Source organism: Hemitrygon akajei, chromosome 15 (genome assembly GCF_048418815.1).
Source record: "Hemitrygon akajei chromosome 15, sHemAka1.3, whole genome shotgun sequence".
Classification (NCBI taxonomy): Eukaryota; Metazoa; Chordata; class Chondrichthyes; order Myliobatiformes; family Dasyatidae; genus Hemitrygon; species Hemitrygon akajei.
The window spans coordinates 59,813,153-59,838,839 of NC_133138.1; the positions used below are offsets into that span (position 1 = coordinate 59,813,153).

At 39.2% G+C, this 25,687-nt stretch overlaps 1 protein-coding gene across 2 annotated transcripts in view; it reads right to left on the bottom strand.

Annotated features, from left to right (window-relative positions):
• pde6a (phosphodiesterase 6A, cGMP-specific, rod, alpha) overlaps positions 1–25,687 on the bottom strand; it is a 55,243-nt gene that overhangs the window by 20,819 nt on the left and 8,737 nt on the right. For both annotated transcript variants that reach the window (XM_073067651.1, XM_073067650.1), the window contains exons 4-15: positions 24,375–24,515; positions 24,194–24,268; positions 24,042–24,106; positions 15,180–15,246; positions 14,983–15,030; positions 14,695–14,844; positions 14,473–14,616; positions 14,277–14,342; positions 13,744–13,890; positions 11,303–11,410; positions 2,649–2,758; positions 2,476–2,563 (exon numbers count right to left, since the gene is read on the bottom strand). In XM_073067651.1, the coding sequence (XP_072923752.1) occupies positions 2,476–2,563; positions 2,649–2,758; positions 11,303–11,410; positions 13,744–13,890; positions 14,277–14,342; positions 14,473–14,616; positions 14,695–14,844; positions 14,983–15,030; positions 15,180–15,246; positions 24,042–24,106; positions 24,194–24,268; positions 24,375–24,515 (1,209 nt within the window). The remainder of the gene's footprint in view (positions 1–2,475; positions 2,564–2,648; positions 2,759–11,302; positions 11,411–13,743; positions 13,891–14,276; positions 14,343–14,472; positions 14,617–14,694; positions 14,845–14,982; positions 15,031–15,179; positions 15,247–24,041; positions 24,107–24,193; positions 24,269–24,374; positions 24,516–25,687) is intronic.

Below are 25,687 nucleotides of genomic sequence, written 5' to 3' on the forward strand. Positions count from 1 at the left end.
ATGTATTAATGCTTTGAGCAGCCCAGCATGGACAGTGCTTGTCAATGGCCACAACATCTTATTGCCTTTAACTTTCAGAAATTTCCTGCAAGCATGGGTGAAGCAAGCTATTTGAATAGCAGAATCTGAGTCAGGTTTAATATCACCGGCATATGTCATGAGATTTGTTGTTTTGTGGCAGCAGTACAGTGTAATACATAATAATAAACACTGTAAATGACAATAAGACTATATATGTACTTTTTTAAAAAGCTGAACTAAATAAGTAGTGCAAAAAGAGAAAAAAATAGTGAGGGAGTGTTTATGAGTTCACTGTCCATTCAGAAATCTGATGGCAGAGGGGAAGAAGCTATTCCTGAAATGGGTGTGTGCCTTCAGGCCCCTGTACCTTCTTCCCTGATGGTAGTAATGAGAAGGGGGAATATCCTGGTTGATGGGGAACCTTAATGATAGATGGCACTGCTCCTTGAAGATGTCCTGGATGCTGGTGAGGAGAGTGCCCATGATGGAGCTGACTGAGTTCACAACTTTCTGCAGCTTATTTTGATCCTGGCCAGTGGCTTCCCTCCATACCAGATGGTAATGCAGCCAGTTAGAATGCCCCCCAGCATACTGCTGTGGAAATTTGCGAGTGTCTTTAGTGACGTAGCAAATCATCCCTTCACAATGCTTGGGAGACCTGCTTCAGCAGAGCTTAAAGGGTAACCTGCTTATGGAAGTTGCACCATACGAAATTGACCATTGGATATCTGCCTCGAGTAGGTCTAATTTAAATAATAGACTGTCCTGAGGCATTCATGCGATAAATATTAACCAGTCCAGTGACTCATCTGCTTAACCCGGGATTTTTTTTAACATTTATTTCAGAAAATTGAGAGTGTTTTTGTTTGGCATCCCATCTACAAGATGGAACTACCAATACTAACAGATTGAAGATTGTGCTGAATCATCTTTGTTTTGAGTGAACCCAGAACTTGTTATGTGAATTGAGCACTGGGCCCAGCCTTGAGTCATAAGGCATTCTTTTGCCTGAATGTTCATTGTACATAGTGCAAATATGTTCACTCTAGTTATGATCATTGATCTGGCTACGTGATAAAGAGAACTATCAGGAACGAAAGTGGTAAATTGGATTAGTAAGTATGCAGATGATACTAAGGTAGGTGGTGTTGTGGATAATGAAGTAGGTTTTCAAAGCTTGCAGAGAGATTTAGGCCAGTTAGAAGAGTGGGATGAGCGATGGCAGATGGAGTTTAATGCTGATAAGTGTGAGGTGCTACATTTTGGTAGGAATAATCCAAATAGGACATACATGGTAAATGGTAGGGCATTGAAGAATGCAGTAGAACAGAGTGATCTAGGAATAATGGTGCATAGTTCCCTGAAGGTGGAATCTCATGTGGATAGGGTGGTGAAGAAAGCTTTTGGTATGTTGGCCTTTACAAATCAGAGCATTGAGTATAGGAGTTGGGATGTAATGTTAAAATTGTACAAGGCATTGGTAAGGGCGAATTTGGAGTGTTGTGTACAGTTCTGGTCACCGAATTATAGGAAAGATGTCAACAAAATAGAGAGAGTACAGAGGAGATTTACTAGAATGTTACCTGGGTTTCAGCACCTACGTTACAGGGAAAGATTGAACAAGTTAGGTCTTTATTCTTTGGAGCGTAGAAGGTTGAGGGGGGACTTGATAGAGGTATTTAAAATTATGAGGGGGATAGATAGAGTTGACATGGATAGGCTTTTTCCATTGAGAGTAGGGGAGATTCAAACAAGAGGACATGAGTTGAGACTTAGGGGGCAAAAGTTTAAGGGTAACATGAGGGGGAATTTCTTTACTCAGAGAGTGGTAGCTGTGTGGAATGAGCTTCCAGTAGAAGTGGTAGAGGCAGGTTCAGAATTGTCATTTAAAGCAAAATTGGATAGGTATATGGACAGGAAAGGAATGGAGGGTTATGGGCTGAGTGCGGGTCAGTGGGATTAGGTGAGAGTAAGTGTTCAGCATGGACTAGAAGGGCCGAGATGGCCTGTTTCCATGCTGTAATTGTTATATGGTTATATATGGAAAGAGTGGCAAAGGTGCTGATAGATAGTCTTAAGATGACATTAGATGTCAAATTGATGACATTTCATTAAAAACTGAAAGTCAGATTTCCATATATTCCTCTGTAAGCGAATAGTCATTAGTCCAATTTTAATGAAAATAATTACAAGCATACCAGTCACTAGATGAACCATCAGTGCATTGTTATGCTACTGTTTTAAATTTTAATTAATATTATGTGCATTTCATACTCAGAGTTACATAATATTTTATATTTAATAATTTTAATGTAAATGAAATACTTTAAATCAGAAAACCAGCTTGTTCAACTCACTGTTCCCACTAGCAGCAGACAAGTCCTCTTCCAACTACTTACTATTATTCCTTCTGTCTTTATAGTAAGGGTGTGGATTACAACACTTATAACATACCTCATCTTGGAGCAGAGTTTTACTGAGCTCCAAGTGATGTCGCTCCATAATCGATGAACCGTGAAGTTTTGCCAATGGATCCTGTGACCTATTGAATCAATGCATTGCATTAATGAGTGTTACTCACAAGAAATCCAGTACCACATGACGTGCCTTCGGTATTGGCTACTCACTTCATTTGATAGAGGTTGTTTGTTCCTCGGTGATCAATATCGTGGCAAAATGCAGCTGTCACCATGGCAAATGCCTCCAGATCTGTGTAGTACGATTTTAGATTTCCTGTCTAAAATGATCAGAAAACAAGGTTAATGATGCAAATTCTGCTGCAACAGAACATCTCTTGATGTGCCAATTATCATCGCGCTGAAATTACTCATGTTACAGTGGAAATGCAAACTGATTATAGTTCAGAAAAAGCAATAAACAATTTTGATGAGGAACAGACAAAAACCTAATATTGGGAAGACAGAAGTACACCTTAGTGCAGAGAGAAATTAATTTAAAGATGAGCCAAAGACAGAAGTAAAACATAACAGAGGAAAAGAAAGAAAAGATTTAACAAGATATATTTAAAAGGAGCAAATGTGAACAAATTATGCATAAATAAATGGTTTAATAGTTCTGTTCCCAAACTATAACAAAGAGGCTGATGTGAAAATAATTCGACTTGAGTAAAGCTTCAACATTTTATTGCCAGTTTATTCCAATTTCTGGGCAAATCTAGTAATACTTTGAAAGTTAAGCGGATGTTTAGATGTTTTTAGTTGTGAGGTAGAACAAATCGTTCTGCAATTTGTGATGATTCGAAACACCCAGGGCATCTGTTCCATATTAAAGATTATTTGATCTACACAGTTCTCATACTGTACTCATTAGATTCTATTTTCCCAGCAATTTTGACCAGTCTGTTCCAACAAATGAATATATATAGACTCCTTACCAGCCGAATAACAGTGAAATAGAAGTTGACATCACATAACAACAGCATGATGAACAATGTTTTGTTTAAGAAACAGGTGAAAGTGAAAAATATACTGTATTGTAATACAAATCCTCACAAAAAGTAGCATGTATTTGAAATTAAAAATTTTTCTAATAAATTTTGCTTTGAATCAGAATTAGAATCAGATTTATTATCTCCGGCACGTGTCATGAAATTTGTTAATTTAGCAGCAGCAGTTCAATGCAATACATTATATAGAAGAAGAAGAAAAAAAAAATAAACAAATAAATAAATCAATTACAGTATATGCAAATTGAATAGATTAAAAACCACGTAAAAAGCAGAAATAATATATATTAAAAAGTCAGATAGTGTTTGCGGGTTCAATGTCCATTTAAGAATCGGATGGCAGAGGGGAAGAAGCTGTTCCTGAATTGGTGAATGTGTGTGCCTTCAGGCTTCTGTACCTCCTCCCTGATGGTAACAATGAGAAAAGGGCATGCACTGGGTGCTGGAGGTCCTTAATAATGGACGGTGCCTTTTTCAGACACAGCTCCTTGAAGATGTCCTGCGTACTTTGTAGACTAGTACCCAAGATGGAGCTGACTGAATTTACAACCCTCTGCAGCTTCTTTTGGTCCTGTGCGGTAGCCGCCCCCACCCCCCACCACCCCCATACCAGACAGTGATGAAGTCTGTCAGAATGCTCTCCACGGTACATCTAAACAAGTTTTTGAGTATATTTGTTGACATACCAAATCTCTTGAAACTTCTAATGAAGTATAGTCACTTTCTGCCTTTATAACTGCATCGACATGTTGGGACCAGGTTAGATCCTCAGAGATCTTGACACCCAGAAACTTGAAACTGCTCACTCTTGCCACTTCTGATCTCTCTATGAGGATTGGTATGTGTTCCTTTGCCTTACCCTTCCAGAAGTCCACAATCAGCTCTTTCATCTTACTGACATTGAGTGACAAGTTGTTGCTGCAACACCACTCCAACTAGTTGGTATATCTTGCTCCCGTACACCTTATCATCTCCATCTGAGATTCTACCACCAATCATTGAGGAGGAGATATTATCACCAATCCGCAAAGATTGTGGTCTTCCGGTTAGGAAGTTGAGGATCCAATTGCAGAGGGAGGTACAGAGGCCCAGGTTCTGTAACTTATTGATCAGGACTGTGGGAATGATGGTGGTAAATGCTGAGCTATGGTCAATGGTCAGCATGCTGACATAGGTGTTTGTATTGTCCAGGTGATCGAAGGCTGTGTGAAAAGCCATTGAGATTGTGTGTGCTGCAGACTTATTATAACGATAGGCAGATTGCAATGGGTCCAGGTCCTTGATAAGACAGTCTAGTCATGACCAACCTCTCAAAGCATTTCATCACTGTAGATGTGAGTGCTACTGGGTGGTAGTCATTAAGGTTGCTTACATTATTCTTCTCAGGCACTGGTATAATTGTTGCTTTTTTTGAAGTAATTGGAACTTCCGCCCACAGCAGTGAGAGGTTGAAAATGTCCTTGAATACTCCTGAAAGTTGGTTGGTACAGGTTTTCAGAGCCATACTGGGTACTCCAGCAGGGCCTTCCACCTTGCGAGGGTTCACCCTCTTTAAAGTCAGCCTAACATTGGCCTCTGAGACTGATCACTGAGTCATCGGGTGCAGCAGGGATCTTCACAGCTGTACTATATTCTCCCTTTCAATGCAGGCATAGAATGCATTGAGCTCTTTTGGTAGTGAAGCATCACTGCCATTCATGCTATTGGGTTTTGCTTTGTAGGAAGTAATGTCTTGCAGACCTGCCAGAGTTGTCATACATCCGATGTCACCTCCAACCATTTGAAATTGTCTCTTCAATCTTGAAATAGCCCTCTGTAAATCATATCTAGTTTTCTGGTACCTACCTGGGTCGCTAGACTTAAATATTACAAATCTAGCCTTTAGCAGAGCTCTTGGTTCATCCATGGCTTTTGGTTTGAGTAAGTCTTTGAAGGCACACACTCATCCACACAGGCTTTAATGAAGTCAGTAACAACTGCAGCATACTCATCCAGATTCAAAAATGATTCCTTGAATCCCTAATGTTCATTTGAATTCTCTGATAATTGCAATGTAATGAAAAGACTACATTACTATCTGTGGAGCAGGAGATTGCTTGGATCATTAGTAACTTAGCAAGGCCCAGTAAAAAGACGCAAGGTTTAAGCAGAGCAGCTATTGTTGGAACGGCCATTGTCTGAGTGGGCCAGTGTTATAGTGGTCTGGCTTTGGCTCAAGGAATAGGAAGAGGATAGAACACAGGCTTGAGAAGTTGGAGCCAAAGGTATATCGAGTGTAGGCAGGATGTCAATTAAGGCAGTGGAATGCTCCTTCTATGAGACGTTGGATTGCAGGGCACCTAATGGTCTTCCTGATGACTACATCTGGAGAAAGTGCATTCAATTTCAGGTCCTGACTAACAAAGTCAAAGAACTGGAGCTGGATATACTTAGGACCATCTGGGAAGCTGAAAATCTTTTACGGAGGTGATCATTCCCAAAGTGCAGGCTTCCAATAGTAGATAGTTAAGCACTGAAGAACTAAGGGGAATAAGTAGTCAGCACAGGATTCCCCTGTGGGCATTCCCCTCATCAACAAGTATACTTGTTTACTGCTAGTGGGGTGATGACCTCTCAGGGCACAGCATTAGCAGCCAGGCAATGGCACTGAGGTTCAGCAGGGAAGGGTAAAGCCAGGCTGAGCAATAGTGATAGGAGACTCGACGGTTAGGGGACAGACAGATGATTCTGTGACCACTAAAGAGATGCCAAGTTGGTGTGTTGCTTCTCAAATGCTGGGGTCCAGTGGTTGCAGGATACTCTCAAGATGGAAGGAGAGGAGCTGGTGGTCGTGGGCACATTGGCACCAATGACATGGGGAGAAAGGGAGAAGAGGTCCTACGCATGAGCATAGGGTGTCAGGGGAGAGCAGGACCTCTGAAGTAGTCATCTTTGAATTACTCGCAGTGCGACATGCCAGTTAGGGCAAGATTAGGATAACAGTACAGATGAATGAGTAGCTGAGGAGCTGGTACAAGGGCAGGGCTTCATATTCTTGGATCATTGGAACATCTCCTGGGGCAGGAGTAACCTATACAAGAGGGACAGATTGCACCTGAACTTCAGGGCAACCATTATCCTGGCTGTGATGTTTGTTAGTGCTACTGGGGGGGGGGGGGGGGGGAATGGTGGTGAGTCTTGGGGGATGGGAAACAGAACTTAGATCAGAAAGTGGAGGGACGGAGAGGAAAGTTGATATCAAGGCCAGTAAAAACAGGCAAGAGCAGCATAATAGATACCATGGGACAGATAGTTTGAAGTGTGTGTATTTTAATGCTGGGAGTATTATGAGTAAAGGTGAAGAACTTAGAGCATGGATCAGTACACGGAACAATGGTATTGTGGCCGTTACAGAGACTTGGTTGAGAGCGGGACAGGAATGGGTGCTTAATGTCCTAGGGTTTCAATGTTTTAGAAAAGATACAGCAGGAGGTAAACGAAGTGGGGTTGCTGTACTAATCGGAAACAATATCACAGCTACACTCAGAGGATATGTAATAATTCTTTATGAGTAGAACTCAGAAATAGGAAGGGTGTAACCACTGATGGGATTATAGTACAGACCCACACCCTTCTCAATAGCTAAGGGAAATTGAGGAAAATATATAGGTACATGCAAATACAGGAAACATAAAAACAATAGGATTGTTGCCATGTGGGACTTCAACTTCCTTAACGTAAACTGGGACCTTCTGATTGCAAGAGATTTAGATGAGGAGAATTTGCTAGGAGCATCCAGGAGGGTTTCTTAATCCAGTATGTAAATAGTCAAAGATGAGGGGCTGTGCTGGACCTCGTGATGAGTAATGAGCATGGCCAGATGACTGACCTTTCAATGGGTGAACAGTAGGAAACAACAACCACAGTTCCTTAAGTTTTAAGACAGCTGTAGATAAGCATAGGTATTTGCCTATACAGTAGAGTATTAGGTGACTATGGACCACAGATAAGGATAATTATTGCAGTAGAGTACTAAATTGAAACAGGGCAAATTATGGGAGCATTAACTGGGAACAGCTGTTTTTGGACATGTCCACATCTGACACATGGAGGGTGTTTAAAGACAACCTGCACAGAGTCCAGGACCAGTATGTTTCAGTCAAAAGGATGGACAAGGATGGCAACGTAAGAGAACCTTGGATGTTGACAGAGGTGATGAATTCAGTCAAGACATAGAAAGCTGGAATCTAACCAACCCCTTGAGGATTATAAAATAAACCATAAAAAATAAACTTAAGAAGGGAATTAGGAAAGCCAAGAGGGGCCATGAAAAGTACTTGACATGTAGAATTAAAGAGAATCCCAAGGCATTCTCTACATATACAGCAAGTGATTAACTAGGGAGAGAATTCGGCCATTCAAGGATAAAGGAGGGAATATTTGTTTGGACGCGAAGGATGTAGGTATACTTTATGAGTACTTTATAGCAGTATTTACCAAGGAGAGGGTGTGGAGGATCAGATCAGTGCTGAGAGTATTCGTATGCTAGGGCATTTTGAGGTAAAGGAAGAGGTAGTGTTGGGTCTCTTAAAGGTGAGTAAGTCCCCAGGGCCTGATGAGGTATAGCCCAGATTATTGAGAGAGGCAAGAAAAGAGATTGCTGGGGTCTTGACCAATACTGTATCTTTGTGTCTGCATTGGCCATAGGCAAGCTTCTGGAGGGCTGGTGAGTAGATAATGTTTTCCATTATTCAAGACAGGAACCAGGGATCATTCTGGAAACTAAGACCAGTGGGTGTCATATCAGTGGTAGGGAAGTTATTGGAGAAAATTCTTAGAGATAGAATTTATCAACATTTGGAAAACCATGCCTAATTAGGGTCAGCAATCATGGTTTTGTGTGAGGCAAATTCTGTCTTACTAACTTGACTGACTTTGAGGAAGTGACAAAGGTGATTGATGAAGGTAGAGCTATTGATGTTGTATATATGGATTTTACTGAGGCATTTGGCAAGGTCCCTCATGGGAGACACTTCCAGAAGATTAAGATGCATGGGATCCATGGTGAATTGGCCATCTGGATCCAGAAATGGCTTGCCCATAGAAGATAGAGTGTTGTGTTTAAAGGGACTTATTCTAGCTGAAGGTCTGTGATTCCTGGTGTTCCACAGGGATCTGCCCTGGGACCTCTGCTGTTTGAGATGTACAGTATATACATGACCTGGATGAAAATGTAGATGAATGGGTTAGTAAGTTTGCAGATGACACAAAGACTGGTGGTGTTGTGTTTCATGCAGTCAATGGGAAAACAATACAGCAGGATATAGATCAGTTGCAGATATGGGTAGAAAAATGGCAGATGGAGTTTAACTCAGCCAAGTGTGAACAGTTGCACTTTGGTAGGTCAAATGTAAAGAGACAGTACATTGTAAAGTGTGTTGAGGAGCAGAAGTCCAAATTCAGAGTTCCCTAAAAGAGGCTACACAGGTAATAGGGTGGTTAAGAAGGCATATGGCATGTTTGCCTTTATAAGTAGAGGCAGTGAGTTCAAACTTCAGGAAGTTACATTGCAGTTTTTAAAAACTTTATTTAGGCTGCATCTGGAGTATTGCTTACTGTTCTGATTGCCCCATTATAGGAATGGTGCAGACAAGTTTTACAAGGATATTACCTGGATTAGAGAGCTTCTGCTATAATGAGAGGTTGTACAAACTTGGATTATTTTCTTTGGAGTGACAGAGGCTAAGGGGAGATCTGATAGAGGTTTATAAGATTATGAGAGGCATAGATTATAGGCAGATAATTTCCTTTTCCAGGATTGAAATGCCCAGTACCAAAGAGCATGCATTGAAGGTGAGAGGGAGAAAATTCAAAGAAGATTTGAGAATCAGGTTTTTTTTTAAAACACAGGGTTTGATGGGTGTCTAGAATACACTGCCCGGGATTAGCAGAGGCAGAAACATTAGAGACTTTTAAGATACGTTTAAATAGACACGTGAATGTGAGGAAAATGGAAGGATATGGACATCGTGTGCCAAAAGAATTAGTTCTGTTAGCCATGTGGTTACTAATTTAATTTGTTCAGCACAGCATTGTGGGCCAAAGGGCCTATCCTGTGCTTTCCTGTTCTACATTCTATGTTCTAAGGCATAGATTAGTTCAGTTTTCCAAAGTCTAATATTTGCTTCATTCAGATGCTTTTCAACCACAATACTGCAAGTCTCAATGGATCCATGTTTCATTACCAATCCAGTATGAACTTGGTGAAGAGATTTGTTACTGCATCTAAATACAATGGGTTCCACTTAGATTTTAAGAAATACTGTTTTGACACTTGAGATGTTACAGGGTGAGACTGTGGTCCTGGAAACAACCCATATTGCAAATTTCTGTAGTGTGAAGCCGCACCATCTGTGCATGCATCAAGAAATAAGAGTTGAAAAGGAATAAATGTGGTGTTTTATTTTTTAAATCTTTTTCACAAGTATTTCACGCTATTGAATTCAGACAAATGAGTTTTATTCCATATCTCAGATTTTATAGGTAGGATTTGTGAATTCTGTGAGGGGGAATTTCCATTACCTAACATACCATAATGCAGGGGACCCGCCTGTGTTCACAGTCTATCCGTTTTAGGGATTTGAGGGTTTCAGGCTTCTTGAGAAAAGATAAATCTGATATAAACCAGTCTTGTGCAAGGCCCTCCATATAATGCAAAGCCTCAGAAAAAGTGCTGAACTGGAGGTTTGAAATAGTGTCACTATCATAAACAAGAAGGACGAATTGAAAATAAATTTGAGAATGTTAATATGTGGATGTTATTGGAAGAGGGCAATATGTGAACAGGACAATGAATATCAGAATACAGCTAAATTTTAGATGCATGAAGGATTATGGAGGATGTCAGATGAAAGATGAGCATATACTCTCTCTCATATATATATGAGCGAGTAAAAGATGACCTGATCTTCAAAAGGCATAAAGTTAAAGATGACACTATATATATGTGTGTGTGTGTAGATATAGATATCTATCTATATATATATATATGTATATAAACATTTTTACCTGAGTTCCAACTGCAAAAACTATCTATAATGTATCTGATATATCTGAATGTGATGTGATCATTATATATGTCTCTACACATGCATATTATTTTTCTTCATTCTCATCTTCTAACTAATCCAATAAAGACTCCATCTGTTTCAGGAGATAATTATGCAGCCAACACTGAAAATATCCAGGGAATCTACGAATGCTATCAAAAGGTGGAATTTAGACGAAACTAATTTCTGCATAATGTAATGCCTCAAAGCTTGTCAAAAGCACCTCAGAGACTGTGCACAGTGCCAAGCTCATGCATTTATCTGATGCTTGTTCGAAAGGGTATACCTACTGGATAAAAGAATTAAGCATCCATTCTGCAAGGCTTTGCATGATGGAAGGATGCTGCAATCCACTCATATGAGTGGATTAGAACCAGCCCTGCCCATTAAACTGACGAAAGAGGATTGACAGACAAAGCCCAGTTCCCAGCTTTGAAATCTGTGAACTACAACAAGGCATGCTCTCAAGTAGCAGGGAAATTCATTTGACATTTTGATGAAAATTACCAAAGAAATGGCTTCACCTCTCATTTCTCTGATTGACAGAAATTTATCTTCAGTATCTGAAACGTTGTACTCCTCTACTGAATTGAGTTTCCATCAGATTGAACTGAAACAGTTATAATACAGAGTACCGCTCATTTCTACACAACAGCTTAATTCATGCTGGATGGAATTTAAATAAGCTGTTTTTCTTTATTGGAAAGCCTACAAAATAAATACTTACTGTGAGAAGTGTAAACATAGTGTGTCCAACATTGAAGCCGTGCCGCCAGTTGTGATAGGTGATCTTTCTGTATCCTTTACTCAGTGAATACATGAAACGAACTAATACCTGCAGCATGGCAGAAACTATGTCAGTACTATACGTTTAATTCATGTAGTAATTTTGGAAGTAGTTACTATTTAAATTCAAATATATGTACATTATTCTTGTCATCACTTATGATATATTCCAAATCTCTTGGCTGCAGCTTTTATTCATTAATTCATTTTTCTGTGGGCCTGAGCTTTGCTAATAAGACCAATATTTATTGCCCATCTATAATTCCTCGAGTTGATGGTGGGGAGTTATTTTCTTGGACCACTGAAGTCTACTGGTGAAGGTACTTCACCACAGCCTTAAGGTAAGAAGGTAGGGGTTCCATAGGTGATTAAGATATGGTGATATATTCTCATTTTAATACAGGATTCAGTTTTGGAAAGGAGCCTGCTGGTGGTATTCCTACACGGGTATTGCCTTTGACCTTCATGGTGATAGAGGCTATGAGTTTGGGAGACGTTGCTGAAGCTAAGGCAAGTTATCACAGTGTATCTTTTAGGTGGTATATTCATGCCACCAAGTACCGGTCCATGCACCAGTTTTGGAGGCAATGGGTGCTTTGAGTGCTGAATGGGGAACAAATGTTCTGCATATATGGATAAGTTGTGTTGTGTTAAGTTGCATATATGATAAGAAACCTGCATAAGTTCAGGTTTCTTGAACGTTTTTGGAGCTGCAATTATGCAGGAAAGTCAACTTCCGACTTCCACCTTACAGATGATAAAAGTACGTTGGGGTGTCAGGAAGTAAGTTGTCTCTCACTTGCTCTTTAAGCTACAATATTTTGATGACAGGTCTGATTGAGCTTCTAGTCAATAGAAACTGAGAATGTGGATGTGGAAGACTTAGCAATGGACTTTCTTGATTGGAGGTTGAAAGGATTTCATTGATTGCTATGCAGTTTCAGATGCATTGATGCTTTGAAAAGTATCTTTTAAGCCTTAATTATATATTATATTTATTGCCTATGTGTGTGCCAACCCTGGAAAGGATTTTTGGGTTAGGTGAGATTTGCTTGTGCTTTCTACTTTGTATACAAAATCACCCCACACAGCAGTTAGTTGCTAATAGCATGAATAACAACACAGCTGGCACAATCACCTACAGACATTGGATACTGTGTTATAACTATATCAGCACCAGTAGCACCCAAAAAAACATGAGCTGTATTGGGGAATTTTAAGATCTTATGATTTTGGAATCATTCAAGCTATGATAATTAGGCTGTTATTTTGAGAGAGCAGACATGGTTATTTCTAATAGGTATGCGAAGTATTCACATCCTCAAAAATTCTTCATCCTCAGTACCTATCTAATCCATTCTAACTGAATTGCTTTTCACCATCTTGTTCAGTAGAACATTCCAGTCCTTACAACTCTTCTGTTGAAAAAAAATCCCTTCATTTCCCTAACACACCTTTATTTATTTATTTATTGAGATATATTGTCGATCTAAGTTATTTCAATTTTTAAAATTGAGATACAGCGCGGAATAGGTCCTTCTGACGCTTTGCGCCACACTGCCCAGCAATACTTGAGTTAATCCTAGCTTAATCACGGGACAATTAACCTACCAACCCGTATGTCTTTGGACTGTGTGAGGAAACCGGAGCACCCAGAGGAAACCCACTTGATGACGGGGAGAACATATGAACTCCTTACAGGCAGCGGCAGGAATTGAACCCAGGTGCAGGTTAGCTATACTGTAAAGTGTTATGCTAGCCACTACACTAACGTACCGCCCTGGTGTATGTATTGGTATACTGCCAAGGCGAATACATTTTCTTGATCAACTCTGTCCACTTTCCTCATCATCTTAAAACGTACCCTGCTATGATCTTATACCTTATTGTTCACCTGCCCTGCCCTTTCTCTGTAGCTGTCACACTTTGTTCTGTGCAACAATTACAGAGAAAGCGTTATTGATTTTACCTTGTACCACCTCATGCTCTCTGTAATGAAGTAATCTGTATGAATGGTATGCAAGGAAAATCTTTTCACTATCTCACTGTATATGTGACAATAATAAACAAATTACTTCTAACTGTCAGTTCCTACATCTTTTATAATGTGTTCATGTGTAAAATACTGTATTGCATTAAATATATAGTGGTCTGTAGTATTCAGTGACTTAATGCCTTCTAGCGCAATCACTTCTCTTTCATATTATAGACTTCTATTTATAAATCCCAATAATCATATTCTTCTTTTACCAGTATCAAAATTTTGCTAAGGATTTTAATCAGGTAAGTAAAAGCACTTTAAAAATGAATTTGCAGTTTAACTGCCAGTCAAGCTAGGCCAAGTGTTGTGCTTAGTTGGTGCAGGGCAATAAGTAGACTTACCTCCTGAGGTACATGGAACTTATCAACCACACCTAGCTCATAATACATCTGTATTCCACACTTCACAAGATCCAATGGAGACCATTCAAAATCACAAAAGTGAAATTCATAGAGTTCTGCCTCTTCAGCATCCGGAAGTTCTTCAAGCTTTAAAATAAAGAGGTAAATAATAATAGACTGCAGGACGAGTATCTAAAGGGTTCATCTCAATCCACATTTACTGAGGACCTGGAGAATTTTCATAAACAATTTGCTCTGTTCCTGAGGTGGATCTGTTGATTTTCTACCAAAATTATAATATGATATCAAGTTTTATGGTGTAAGCTAAGGGTGAATTCATGCAGGGATAACAAAAATATATCTTCAAATGAAATAGACCGCAATTGGATGATCAAAGCAGTGTTATTTTTGAATACATGTTGCAACTGTTCTTAAATATACATTTTTGTTCAGCTATTTTTATTTTCTATATAAATATTAATCAAAAATAAAAACACAAAAGACCGAGTAATCCTTTTTTGTTATTTACTCACCAATATGTCTTGAAGTTCTCCTTCATCACATTCATTTGGCTCCCGCTCATAGTTTTCTCTAGTTTTCTAATAAAGTAGTGATATGTTGTTACTGATATGCTTTCAAAATCATAAATCAAAGGAAATATAGTTACACATTTAAATAAAATGTTACATATTTTCAAAAATAAACTCTGCATCAATTGATCTGACATACCAATATGTCCTGTATTTCTTCTTTAGAGCATTTAACGTGATAGTTAACCATGTCTTGAGCAATGTCTTTCCGATTTTCTAGCTTGTTCATTTTGTCATATGTGTCAGTGTTCAAAACAGACCACCCAAGGAACTGTGTCAAGGCCTGAAATAGATAAACAATTGTCAATAGCTGTACAATGCTTCCTATTTGAAATTCTAATGGTACAGCCTTGAAACTTACTTCCATTAGAGTTTCATCCATGTCATCAAATGGCTTTCCATCCTTTCTGTTATAAAATGTGGCAACTCCCACAATTTCCTCTTTCTTGTTTACTATTGGCATTGACAGCACATTCTTAATAGTCCATCCCAAGTTATCAAGTGGCTCTTTCTGTAAATGTTAAACAAAATTTGATTAGTAGGCTTTTAGTGTTTTTACGATTAATGCACTGTATTAAAAAAAAACTATGTAGATTTACGCAAAAAATTATTTCTACATAAGATAACATTATACATTGCATTTTCCTACCTGAAACTCAAAGAATTCATCTGCAGCTGCATTCATAATATTGCATATCTGCAAAAAAAAAACCATATAATTCAGATATTTTCCTCTTAATTTCAAACTAGTTTATATTCATAGCAAATAACTTGCTTTGGAACAACAAATTGTGCTTGTATGGCATCAAGACAAAATTATACATGGTCAAAGACCACTGCACTTACAAGACTAGTTTCAGCAACATATGACGGCAATCCGCTGACCAGGGCCCAATGATCTGCAGGAGGGCTCCTGAAGAAAAGGATACCTACAAATTAGCTTGAGCTAATAGTTCAATTGACTCCAAGCACTTACAGGAGAATGTCTAAATACACTAATGTCAAGCAAGTCTAATGTTTAATGAGAGAAAAAATAATAATTTCTGGAACACTGAAAGAAAAACAAAATCAGAGATTTGAAAGTAACAAATGTAACCCTACAATTTAAGGAAGAAAGAACAAAATAGAGAAACACAGAGCAGGGAAAAATCCCCACTAAGTCAATGTTAACAAACCTAACATCTGAGGCAGCTATTTGTTCTTTGAATCTACCCTGTGATTTAATTACATGATAGCATTAAGGTCTCTGACAGCTGAAAGATCTATCAACACCAGAAGTGATTTTTGTTCAATTTAATACCCAGCCTCAACAATCTTTTGGGAAGATAAGAATTTTCTCCCCAGATTTCCACTACATTTTGTGTTAAGTACCATCTGACAGCAGCCCTGAACCACCCTCCCTCAATTTTGAAGTTATACCCCTTGGTCTATAACTCCCCACTGCAAATAAACTTTCTTCTTCAGATTTTCTGTCAAATATTTTAATCATCTTAAATGTTGCTTGATTAGATCACTCTTAATTTCCCACAGAAGGGAATAAAACCTTTGCAACCTGACTTGATCATGGTTCAGATGGTGCCTTGTTTGCAAAATTATGCTGGAGAATGTGATAAGCCTGGCTCTTTAAATATTCCCCAGAAAATATACAACCACCGCCAGTTCTGAGACTGAGATCTTTTCACTTACTTTGTTATGAACAAGTACACCAGCTATGAGCACTATCAGAAGTCCTCAAACACTGCAAAAGGCAGCACCAAAATCTGCTTAAAGCAATCCCAACATCAAGCACGACTGATTTAAGAAAGATCTGATAATTATATCCACAGGAATCTCACTATGGGAACTTCTCAACAACATCTGGTTAACCCAAAACACTTCGGTAGCATTAAACTTTTGATAGGATAAGAAGCTCTCCGAGTCCTCTCCTGGCCTATTCATGACCAGAGAGAAACCAAACCAAGAAGACTTGTTCACTGACCAAGTCGCAGCACCTCCCAGCAATCTCCATTACAGTCCAACAACAATCACCATAACTTAAACTCAGCATTAGTTGACATTATGGCAGCACAGTAGCACAGAGGTCAGCATAATGCTACTACAGTGCCAGTGACAAGGGTTCAATTCCCATTACTGCCTGTAAGGAGTCGGAATGTTCTCCCCATGATCACACACAATTCCTCTGGGTGCTCCAGTTTCCTCCATCATTCTAGAGACGTAAGGGTTAGTAGCTTAATTGGTCACATGTGTAATTGGACAGTGCAGCTTAACTGGATCAGAAAGGCCTGCTACCATGCTGTATCTCTAAACAAAATAATAATAACTAACTACTTGCAACATTTAAGGGAAGTGATATTAAACAATATGATGATGGAGATACCAGATGCTAGGACAATTCAATTCCTCTGAAACCGAGTGATAGCATCCACGGGAACTCCTCCCCAGTGAGTTTATTCTCATAGAAGACTTTTCCACATGAGTCAGTCTTTACATGAACAACCCAAGGCTTAGCTATACTGGTGGGGTTTGAAAGAATATCAATCCACCCTATTCCTGACATCGCAACTTGTGTGTAAAGGGCACAAACTACGCCAATTTCTGCTGTTAATCTCCTTCTAGGAGTAAATATTATCTAAATATTTGCTGCACAATAATAGAACCTGTTGTGCCATCAGCTGAATTTGCAGCCCACCCTCCTACACTGGGCAAAGTCCAACCTCGTTGACTCAAACGCGAATAAATATTGATAAAGAGATCCTATCAACTTTGGGGTATCACAAAGCACTTCACAACCGATTATGCTTAATCACCAGCAGCGCAGTGGTGCATCGGGTACAGCTGTTGTCTTATGGCTCCAGAGAACTGGGTTCAACCCAAGCTTTGGACCCTGTCTCTGCAGAGTCTGCACATTCTCCCTTTGCTCTCCAGGTGCTTTGATCTTCTGTCACATCCCATAGAGAGGTGGTTTGGTAGGATGCTTGGCCATTATAAACTGCCGCTAGTGTGTAGGTGAATGGTAGAAATGTGGAGGAACTCAAGGGGAAAAAAATGGGTGGTCAGTGGTTGGTGTGGATTTGGTGAGTCAAAGGGTTTATGTCATAAGACCACAAGACAAAGAAGCAGAAATACACTTCATATTTCTTTAGATATATAAAGTGTAAAAGAGAAGCAAGAGTAGATAGCGGGCCATTAGAAAACTTTGCTGGAAAGGCCGTATTGAAGGATAAAGAAATGGTGGATGAATTACGTTGGTATTTTGTATCAGTCTTCACTGTGGAAGACACTAACGGTATACCGGAAGTCTGAGGGTGTCAGGGAATGAAGTTGCCAATACTAGAGAGAAGATACTTGGCAAACTGAAAGGTCCGAAGGGAGATAAGTCAACCTGAACCAGATGGTCTACTCTATCCATACTATCCTTTGGCCCCAACGGTCATATCTTACAGATACTGATTGTAATGTTTCAACAGTAAACCCGACCAACTTCCTACCACTGAAACCTTACAATCAGCATCTGTAAGTACATGACTGCCAAGGCCAAAGGATAGTATGGATAGATTAAATAACCAGACACAAAGCTTCTGTAGTCAGATGGTCTATTCCTCAGGGTTCTGAAAAAGGTGGCTGAAGAGATTGTGGAGGCATTAGTAATGATCTGTCAAGAATCAATAGAGTCTGGCATGGTTCCGGAGTACTGGAAAATTTCAAATGTCACTCCACTCTTCAAGAAGGGGGAGAGGCAGAAGAAAGGAAATTATAGGCCGGTTAGTCAGACCTCAGAGGTTGAAAAGATTCTGCAGTTGATTGTTAAGGCAATGGTTTTGGGGTACTTAGAGGTACATGATAAAATAGGCTGTAGTCAGCATGGTTTCCTCAAGGGAAAATCTTCCCTGTCAAATCTGTTGGAATTCTTTGAAGAAATAACAAGCAAGATAGAGAAAGGAGAATTAGTGGATGTCGTGCACTATGATTTTCAGAAGGCCTTTGACAAGGTGCCACACATGAGGCTGTTTAACAAGAGTCAATTGGTTTACAGGAAAGGTACTAAAGGATTGGTTGATTGGCAGGAGGCAAAGAGTGGGAATAACGGAAGCCTTTTCTGGTTGGCTGCCAATAACTAGTGGTGTTCCACAGGTGTCTGTTGAAACTGCTTCTTTTTACATAAATGTCAATGATTTGGATGATGTGATTGATGGCTTTGCGGCCAAGTTTGCAGATGATATGAAGATAGGTACCTGGGCCGTACCTTCCAAATATCCGGACCTGACTTGCACTACCTTACTTTCCCTTTTCTATTTTCTAATTATGATTTATAATTTAAATTTTTAAAATTACATTTACTTCGATTTGTACTTCAGGAAACGCGAAGCGTAGAATCAAATTTTGCTGTGATGATTGTACACTCTAGTATCAATTGTTTGGTGACAATAAAGTAAACGTGGAGGGGCAGGTAGTTTTGAGGAAATAGCGGGCCTACAGAAAGTTTTAGGCAGATTGGAAGAATAGGCAAATAAGTGGCAGATGGAATACAGTGTCGGGAAACGTTTGGTCACGCATTTTGGCAGAAGAAAAATAAGAAAAATAAATGGAGAGAAAATTCAAAAATCTGAGGTGCAAAGGGACTTGAGAGTCCTCAGGCAGGATTCCCTAAAGGTTAATTTGCTGGTTGACTCAGAGGTGAGGAAAGTAAATGCAACGTTGGCATTCATTTTGAGAGGACTAGTATATAAAAGCAAGGATGTAATGGTGAGGCCTCACTTAGATATTGTGAGCAGTTTTGGGCTCCTTATCTCAGAAACAATGTGGTGACACTGGAGAAGGTTCAAAGGAGGTTCATGAAAAAGATTCTGCGATTGAAAGGCTTTTCAGATGAGAACTGTTTGATGGCTCTGGGCCTGTACTCTCTGGAATTCAGAAGAATGATGGGCAGCAATCACATAGAAACAAATTGCATGGTGTCAGAGATGAGTGAGTTTGTAGAAGCCAAGTATTTATGTATATTTAAGGCAGAGGCTGATAGATTCCCTATCAGTCAGGGAATGAAGGGACATGGGGAGAAAGCAGGAGACCGGGGCTGAGAGTGACATGGATCAGCCATAATGAAGTGATGGAGCAGACTTGATGAGACAAACATCCCAAGCCTGGTTCTATATCTTAGGGTCTAATTAGGCTATTTGGCCCATTAAGTCTGCTTCGCCATTCAATCACGGCTGATTCATTTTTCCTCTTCATCCCCATTCTCCTGCCTTCTTTCCCTAGACCTCGACAATCCTACTAATCAAGAACCTGTCAAACTCCACCTCAAACATACCTAATGACTTGGTCCCACAACTGTCCATGGCAATGAATTCCACAGACTCACCTCCTCCTGGCTAAAGAAATTTCTCCTCATCTCTGTTCTAAAGGGACATTCTTCAGTTCTGAGGTTGTGCCCTCTGGTTCGAGAAGCTCTCACTATATGACACATCTGCTCCACAGCAGCCCTTCCCTGTTGTATCTCGCTGCAAATCAAATTAGTTTAGCCACTATTACATTATAGGAATTCATCACATTCAATGACTTTTACATGCTGACATTTACAGTAATCTCCTTTCCTAGTGTCTATCCATTTACTTTTGTTACAAATTGCCATCATGTTTCTAACATGATTACAAAGTCAAGCGCTGTAAACCTTATCATTTAATTTGTTTCAAATAAATCTTTGACATGGAGTGAGCATTCCATAAAGAGGCTTGTGAATAAGCATTACATGAACAGAAGTAGGCAAATGGGTGCACTTTGGCAATTAAAAGATGGACAGGAAGCAAGATATTACCACATTGGAATAGGAAATGGGCGCCACGGTAGCGCTGTGGTTAGCACAACGCCATTACCACTCAGCGCATTCCGGAGTTCAGAATTCAATTCTGGCGCCGTCTGTAAGGAGCTTGTACGCTCTCCCTATGAACTGTGTGGGTTTCCTCCAGGTGCTCTTATTAAGATGTTATAATATTAGTACTAAATGGAAGCAATTGGGTTTCTTATTTTTTTTAGAAATATATTTTAGCTTGAATTGTTCTTAAGAAACTTAATGGATTTAAATGTTTCTGAAGATTTGTTTCCAACTTTCATTTTTACCATTGGGACTAAGTCAATTGAGTTAATAGTGTTGTCCCATTACTCATAGCAAGGGGGAAACATTATGCTGAATGCCCAAAAGCAGTCCCTTTTATGAAAACTTTCCAGGTATTCCATGTAAACAAATTCTAGTTCTGTAATCCCATACATCTTCAAGACTCCAAATGAGCCAACAGCTAACTCTTCCCTTGCGGGGAAGAGTGTATTGATTGTGATAAAGAGGGCCTCAAGATCTAGAAAGTCTTAAAAATCATGGAGAAACTACCACAGAGGAAAAGGCTGCCAGTAAAATAAAAGACAGTTAACAACAACATATTTATATTAAGTGAAATTAGTGAACTCTTCATTGCAAATTAAGTACTTTTGAAGTGTTGTAAGACAGGACTAATTTATTTTAAAGAAACTTCTTAAAATTTATTTTTAGTACGTCTTTAACACTGCTGGTTTTTCAAGATTATGGGGGATATACTTCAGACCTGCGGTATCCATTGACTGGGTGGATGGGCATCAAATTGTGCTGCAGGGATGTGGTATATCTCATATCTTCAACTGTATTGACCAGAACTGTAAGCACAGATCAAGAGGAGCTGCGACACCTGTTTTTCTTGGAGCAAAAGAAGTTGAAAGAAAATTTCATGAAGGTGCAAGATTGTGAGTTGTTTAAACTGAGTAAATAAAGAGAAGCTGTTCCCAACAGTGGATGATTCAAGTACCAGCGAAAATATACTTAAAATTATAGACACAGGGTACAAATAGAACGTGAGCATTTTTTAAATCCATAAACTATTGATGATCTGAAAGTCACTGCATGTACAGAGAAAAATCCCTAACCCTTTAAAAGGAGTTTCGAAAATATAACTTATAGGACAGAAGAAAAAGAACAGTGAATTGGACAGAAATGATTGTTCTACCAGGAGCTGATAAAGACTAGATGGGCTCAAAGGCCTCTCTCTGCATCACGGCAGTTTTATGATTTTATAGTTGTGTAATAATCCAGATGGTGCAGCACTGATATCAAAAATTAAACATTTAAATTGCCAATCATGCACTCAGTGATGTAATTATTGCCAGATATCAAACTCAATTAGCGCACCTATGCTTTAGCATCAATCTGTACTAATTGAAAGGATCACCAATTATCACATACTTTTTGTTGATGGGCATACTAGTTGCTGTGGAACTCTACCATAAAAGCTCTCTTATCTGTCACATTTTATCTGTCATCAGTGAAACCAAGGAAGCGACTGTGGACCTCAGTAAGGGGAAGTTATACCAGTCCTCATTGAGGGGCCGGTGATGATAAGGATAAGCAGCTTTGGGCTCCTGGGTACCTACATCTCAGAGGATTAACTCTGAGCTCAACAAACCAATTCAAGCATGAAGAATGAAAGCCAGTGGATCTACTTTGTTAGGAGTTGGAGGAAATTTAGGATGTCACCAAAAATTCTTGCAAATTTCTACAGATGTACAATGGAGAGCATTCTGGTGATTCTGAACATGTGAGATGAATGTTAATCATATAGGCTAATTATGAATGACAGTTCAGGGGCTCCCTTGGTCCTATCCCAAAATTGGTCAGTATTCACCCCATGGTGGCCATGATGTGGATACTGGGGCATGTTGGATAGTGAAGTACCAGGGAACAAAGCTTTTACTGTAGCTTGTATTTGCAGAACTGTGAAACCCACAGCAAGGTATTTAGCAATTATATCTGGACATCTAACTTTCAGCTAGATATTGATGCTCCCAATACTGAGGCGTTTGTTAAAGAGAACAATAGGGGGCTGGGGAGGAGAGAAACTGTCAGGAAAAACTGACAAAGGAAAAGGCCCTGGTACAACCACATTCACAAAGGGTTTTCCAAGAGCAATTCTCCTATTGCATGTCAGCAAACAGTAATACTTCAGGATATTCCACTTCAATAAGAATGTTCTGATGGAGAACGATTACATGCTGCAGCCAGTAACAGGGTCCAAACTGTTGCTGAAGTGAAAGTAGAGTTGGTGTTAGATCACTGAAGAAAGGCACAATCCATCTCCTCTTCCCTTGACAAAATACAATAATCTGGAAGGGCATTTTGCATCCATAGACTCCGCTGCTAGTGCTAAACAACAGCAGTAGAAACTACCAACAATATATTTTTTTACTGAAGGAAGCCAATTCCCAACTAATACCAGTGATGAGTACTTCAGTGCATTGAAAATTATACCACATGGTGCATTAATTTCTTAAAGATATCTAATCCCCATATAAACTAAATACTCCTTATAAAAATGCACACTCTCAGCTATTTGCACATGTAAAACTGAAGTATCAGCGAACAATGCAGGTCAGAAAATTAGATGCTCGCTACTCTTATACACAGTTAACAATCTAACTTTTCTGCTCTTAAATCACTTGAAGAAGTCATGCTTGAATCACAAGACTATAAACACAAGGGAATCCACTTCTTTAATGTACAGGCAGCTTGTGACAAGGAATCATTATCTGATTACTGAGTAGCAGTCATTTATAATTGTCTGTTATGCCCTCTATCTTTTATTTATCAAACCAGTTCAAAGCACAGTTTTCCCATACATGGCTCTTGATCTAGTCCAAATTCCATGCACAATTGAACAATCTGGATACTGAAGAGTAAACCTACCCTAGAGATACCCCGGAACAAATGAGTACTTATCCCAAGTAATGCTTCAGCTGTCAACAGCTTTGGAGCTGACAAAAATGATGATTATTATTCTATTATGAATTTATTGAGTCTGCCTACAAGAAAATATGTAGCATCAGTCACATAATTCTTCACCCCTATTGTAGGCATTTCACTGTAGTAGTTAGAGAACCCTGCCCCTGTTGGAGATGCAAGAGAATGAAGATAGAAACCCAGATATTATAAAATCATTTGGTTACACTGGGATTTTGGTGAACATTCTGTGCTTAGGAATCATAGTCACAGAGCTATACAGCATGGAAACAGAGCCTTTGGCCCAACTCACTGATGCTGACCAAAGTGCTCACCTGTGCTAGTCCCATTTGTCTTCACCTTTCCTATTCATGTATCTGTCCAAATGCATTTTAAGTGCTGTATTTGTGCCCACCTCTACCATTTACTCTGGCAGGTTGTTGTTCTGTGTGATGGAATTATTGTAGTACAAATATGTCACCATATACATTTTCTTTTGGGCATCCTCAATAAATCCATAATGGAATAATAATCATCATTTTTGTCAGCTCCAAAGCTGTTGACAGCTGAAGCATTACTTGGGAAAGGCAGTCATTTGCTCAATGGTATCTCTAGGGTAACTTGCCCCTCAGGAACCCATTAGCTCTCACCTCAAATCTTTGCCCTATTGTTCTAGACTCCCCTACAATGGGAACAAGACTGTGACATTCTACATAATTTAGTTCCCCCATGGTTTTATAAACCTCTTAAAGATTACCCCTCAGCTTCGTTCATTCAATTAGACACAGTTCCAACCTATCCAGCCTCTTGCGATATCTCAAGCACCTTATTTATGATAATATTTCTGTCACTGGGAAGTCAATTGCATTGGTTTAGGAAAGGACATCTTTGTCTAAACCTATTGATTAGAGACTTACGGGATGACTTTAATTTCTTCTTTTCCATGAAGGATGTAATCAATTATTTTGTAGAAGTTTATTTCCTATGGGCAAAAATACAACAGGACATGTCAGAATGAGAATATTTAAGTTGTGACAGAACTTTTTTTGGAAATAATTGTAAAACATACCCTTCCATCGGGAGTTCTTGGACCATCATACTCTGGTACTTCACCCATTTGTACTGGCCAGAGATCAAAAAACTCCTATTGATAAATAAAACCAAACAAATAAAAAAAAGTTTATTGTATATATTAACCTTCATGCGAATAAAGGTAGTTGATACAGAACTCGAATGAGAAAAAATAAAACCTTTTCTTTTGTCATATCTAGCAGTGCCACTGAGTATCTGTCACAGTTCAAAAAGCCACGCACAGTGTAAAGGGCTTTGTGAAACTGTCGTTCAATATCAGTTAGTTCTTCAAATACTTTGCTCGCCGACCATAAAAGTACCTGGAGAATAAAAACAAACAGATGTCATTGTAATTCAGCTGTAATGTAAATCCATAAGTATTGATAACTGAAGGGTTATCTGTCCTGACTCTACCTCATATAGTGACAATAGCAGAAAACATCTGCTCTCTGCCAAGTATTCTAATGAAATTATGCTTCTTGCCCATCTTTACAGTAACTTTACTGTGATATTATTTTCTTACTATATATGGTATTGCAAGAAGCTCCTGGGAAGCCCATTATACTCTTCCTTCCAATCTGAAGAATAGCCTTTCTTTTCTATGCTATGCTTCTTGTTGATTGGCCAGTTCTTTATCCATGTTGCTAGAGCACCTTTTATTTCATGGACTTGAGTCTTGATGAAAAAGCCTGTTATAATGGCACTCTATAAAAATTTTTTGTACATCCATATATCCATATATTCATTGCGCTTTCATTGTGTGCTGCGTCTGTGAGGCTGAGTCCGGTGCCATGGAAGTCCATAGCGGGGGGTACTCCCTTCTGCCACCTATGTGGGATGACAAGTCTATCGGGACCCTGAGGACTTGTGGAAAATGTGTGGTGGTTTCTTTTGAACTTATAGTCTTTTAACATCTTTGGACCATTTTTACTGTGCCCATGTTTTTTTTTATCAATTATGTTATTGTTTGCACTGTTGTAACTATATGTTGTAACTATGTGGTTTTGTGCAGGTCTTGTAGCTTTAGTTTTGAGTTTGTTAGGTGCTAGAGTTGGTCTCCTGACTTGGTGTGTCTGGGTGGTCTTGTTTTGTCTGGTGGATTTGGAGCTCCTTTCCGGGGAACGTGCTAAAATGGTAGTGTGATATTAATACACAGCAGCCTCTCTGGACTCTGGATTGGGGATTGCCAAATGTTATGTGGATTTTCTGGTGTAGTCTGTTTTGTCATGTGCTTTAGTGATATCTTTCTGAAGGAATGTTGTCTCATTTTTTAACTGCATTGCATTTGTGGTTTCTAAATGACAATAAACTGAAACTGAACTGAATATATGCAACATCACATTTATTTCTTGGACTTGTGTGACTTATCTTTCCAAATCCCCTTTGCATCTTTCTCTGCCCTTCAAATGTCTGTGTGCTTGTTAAATTAGCCTGAAATCTCACTCCAGAAGAGCAAAGAGTGGCATATTGGAAAACAGGTAGTACACTTGTC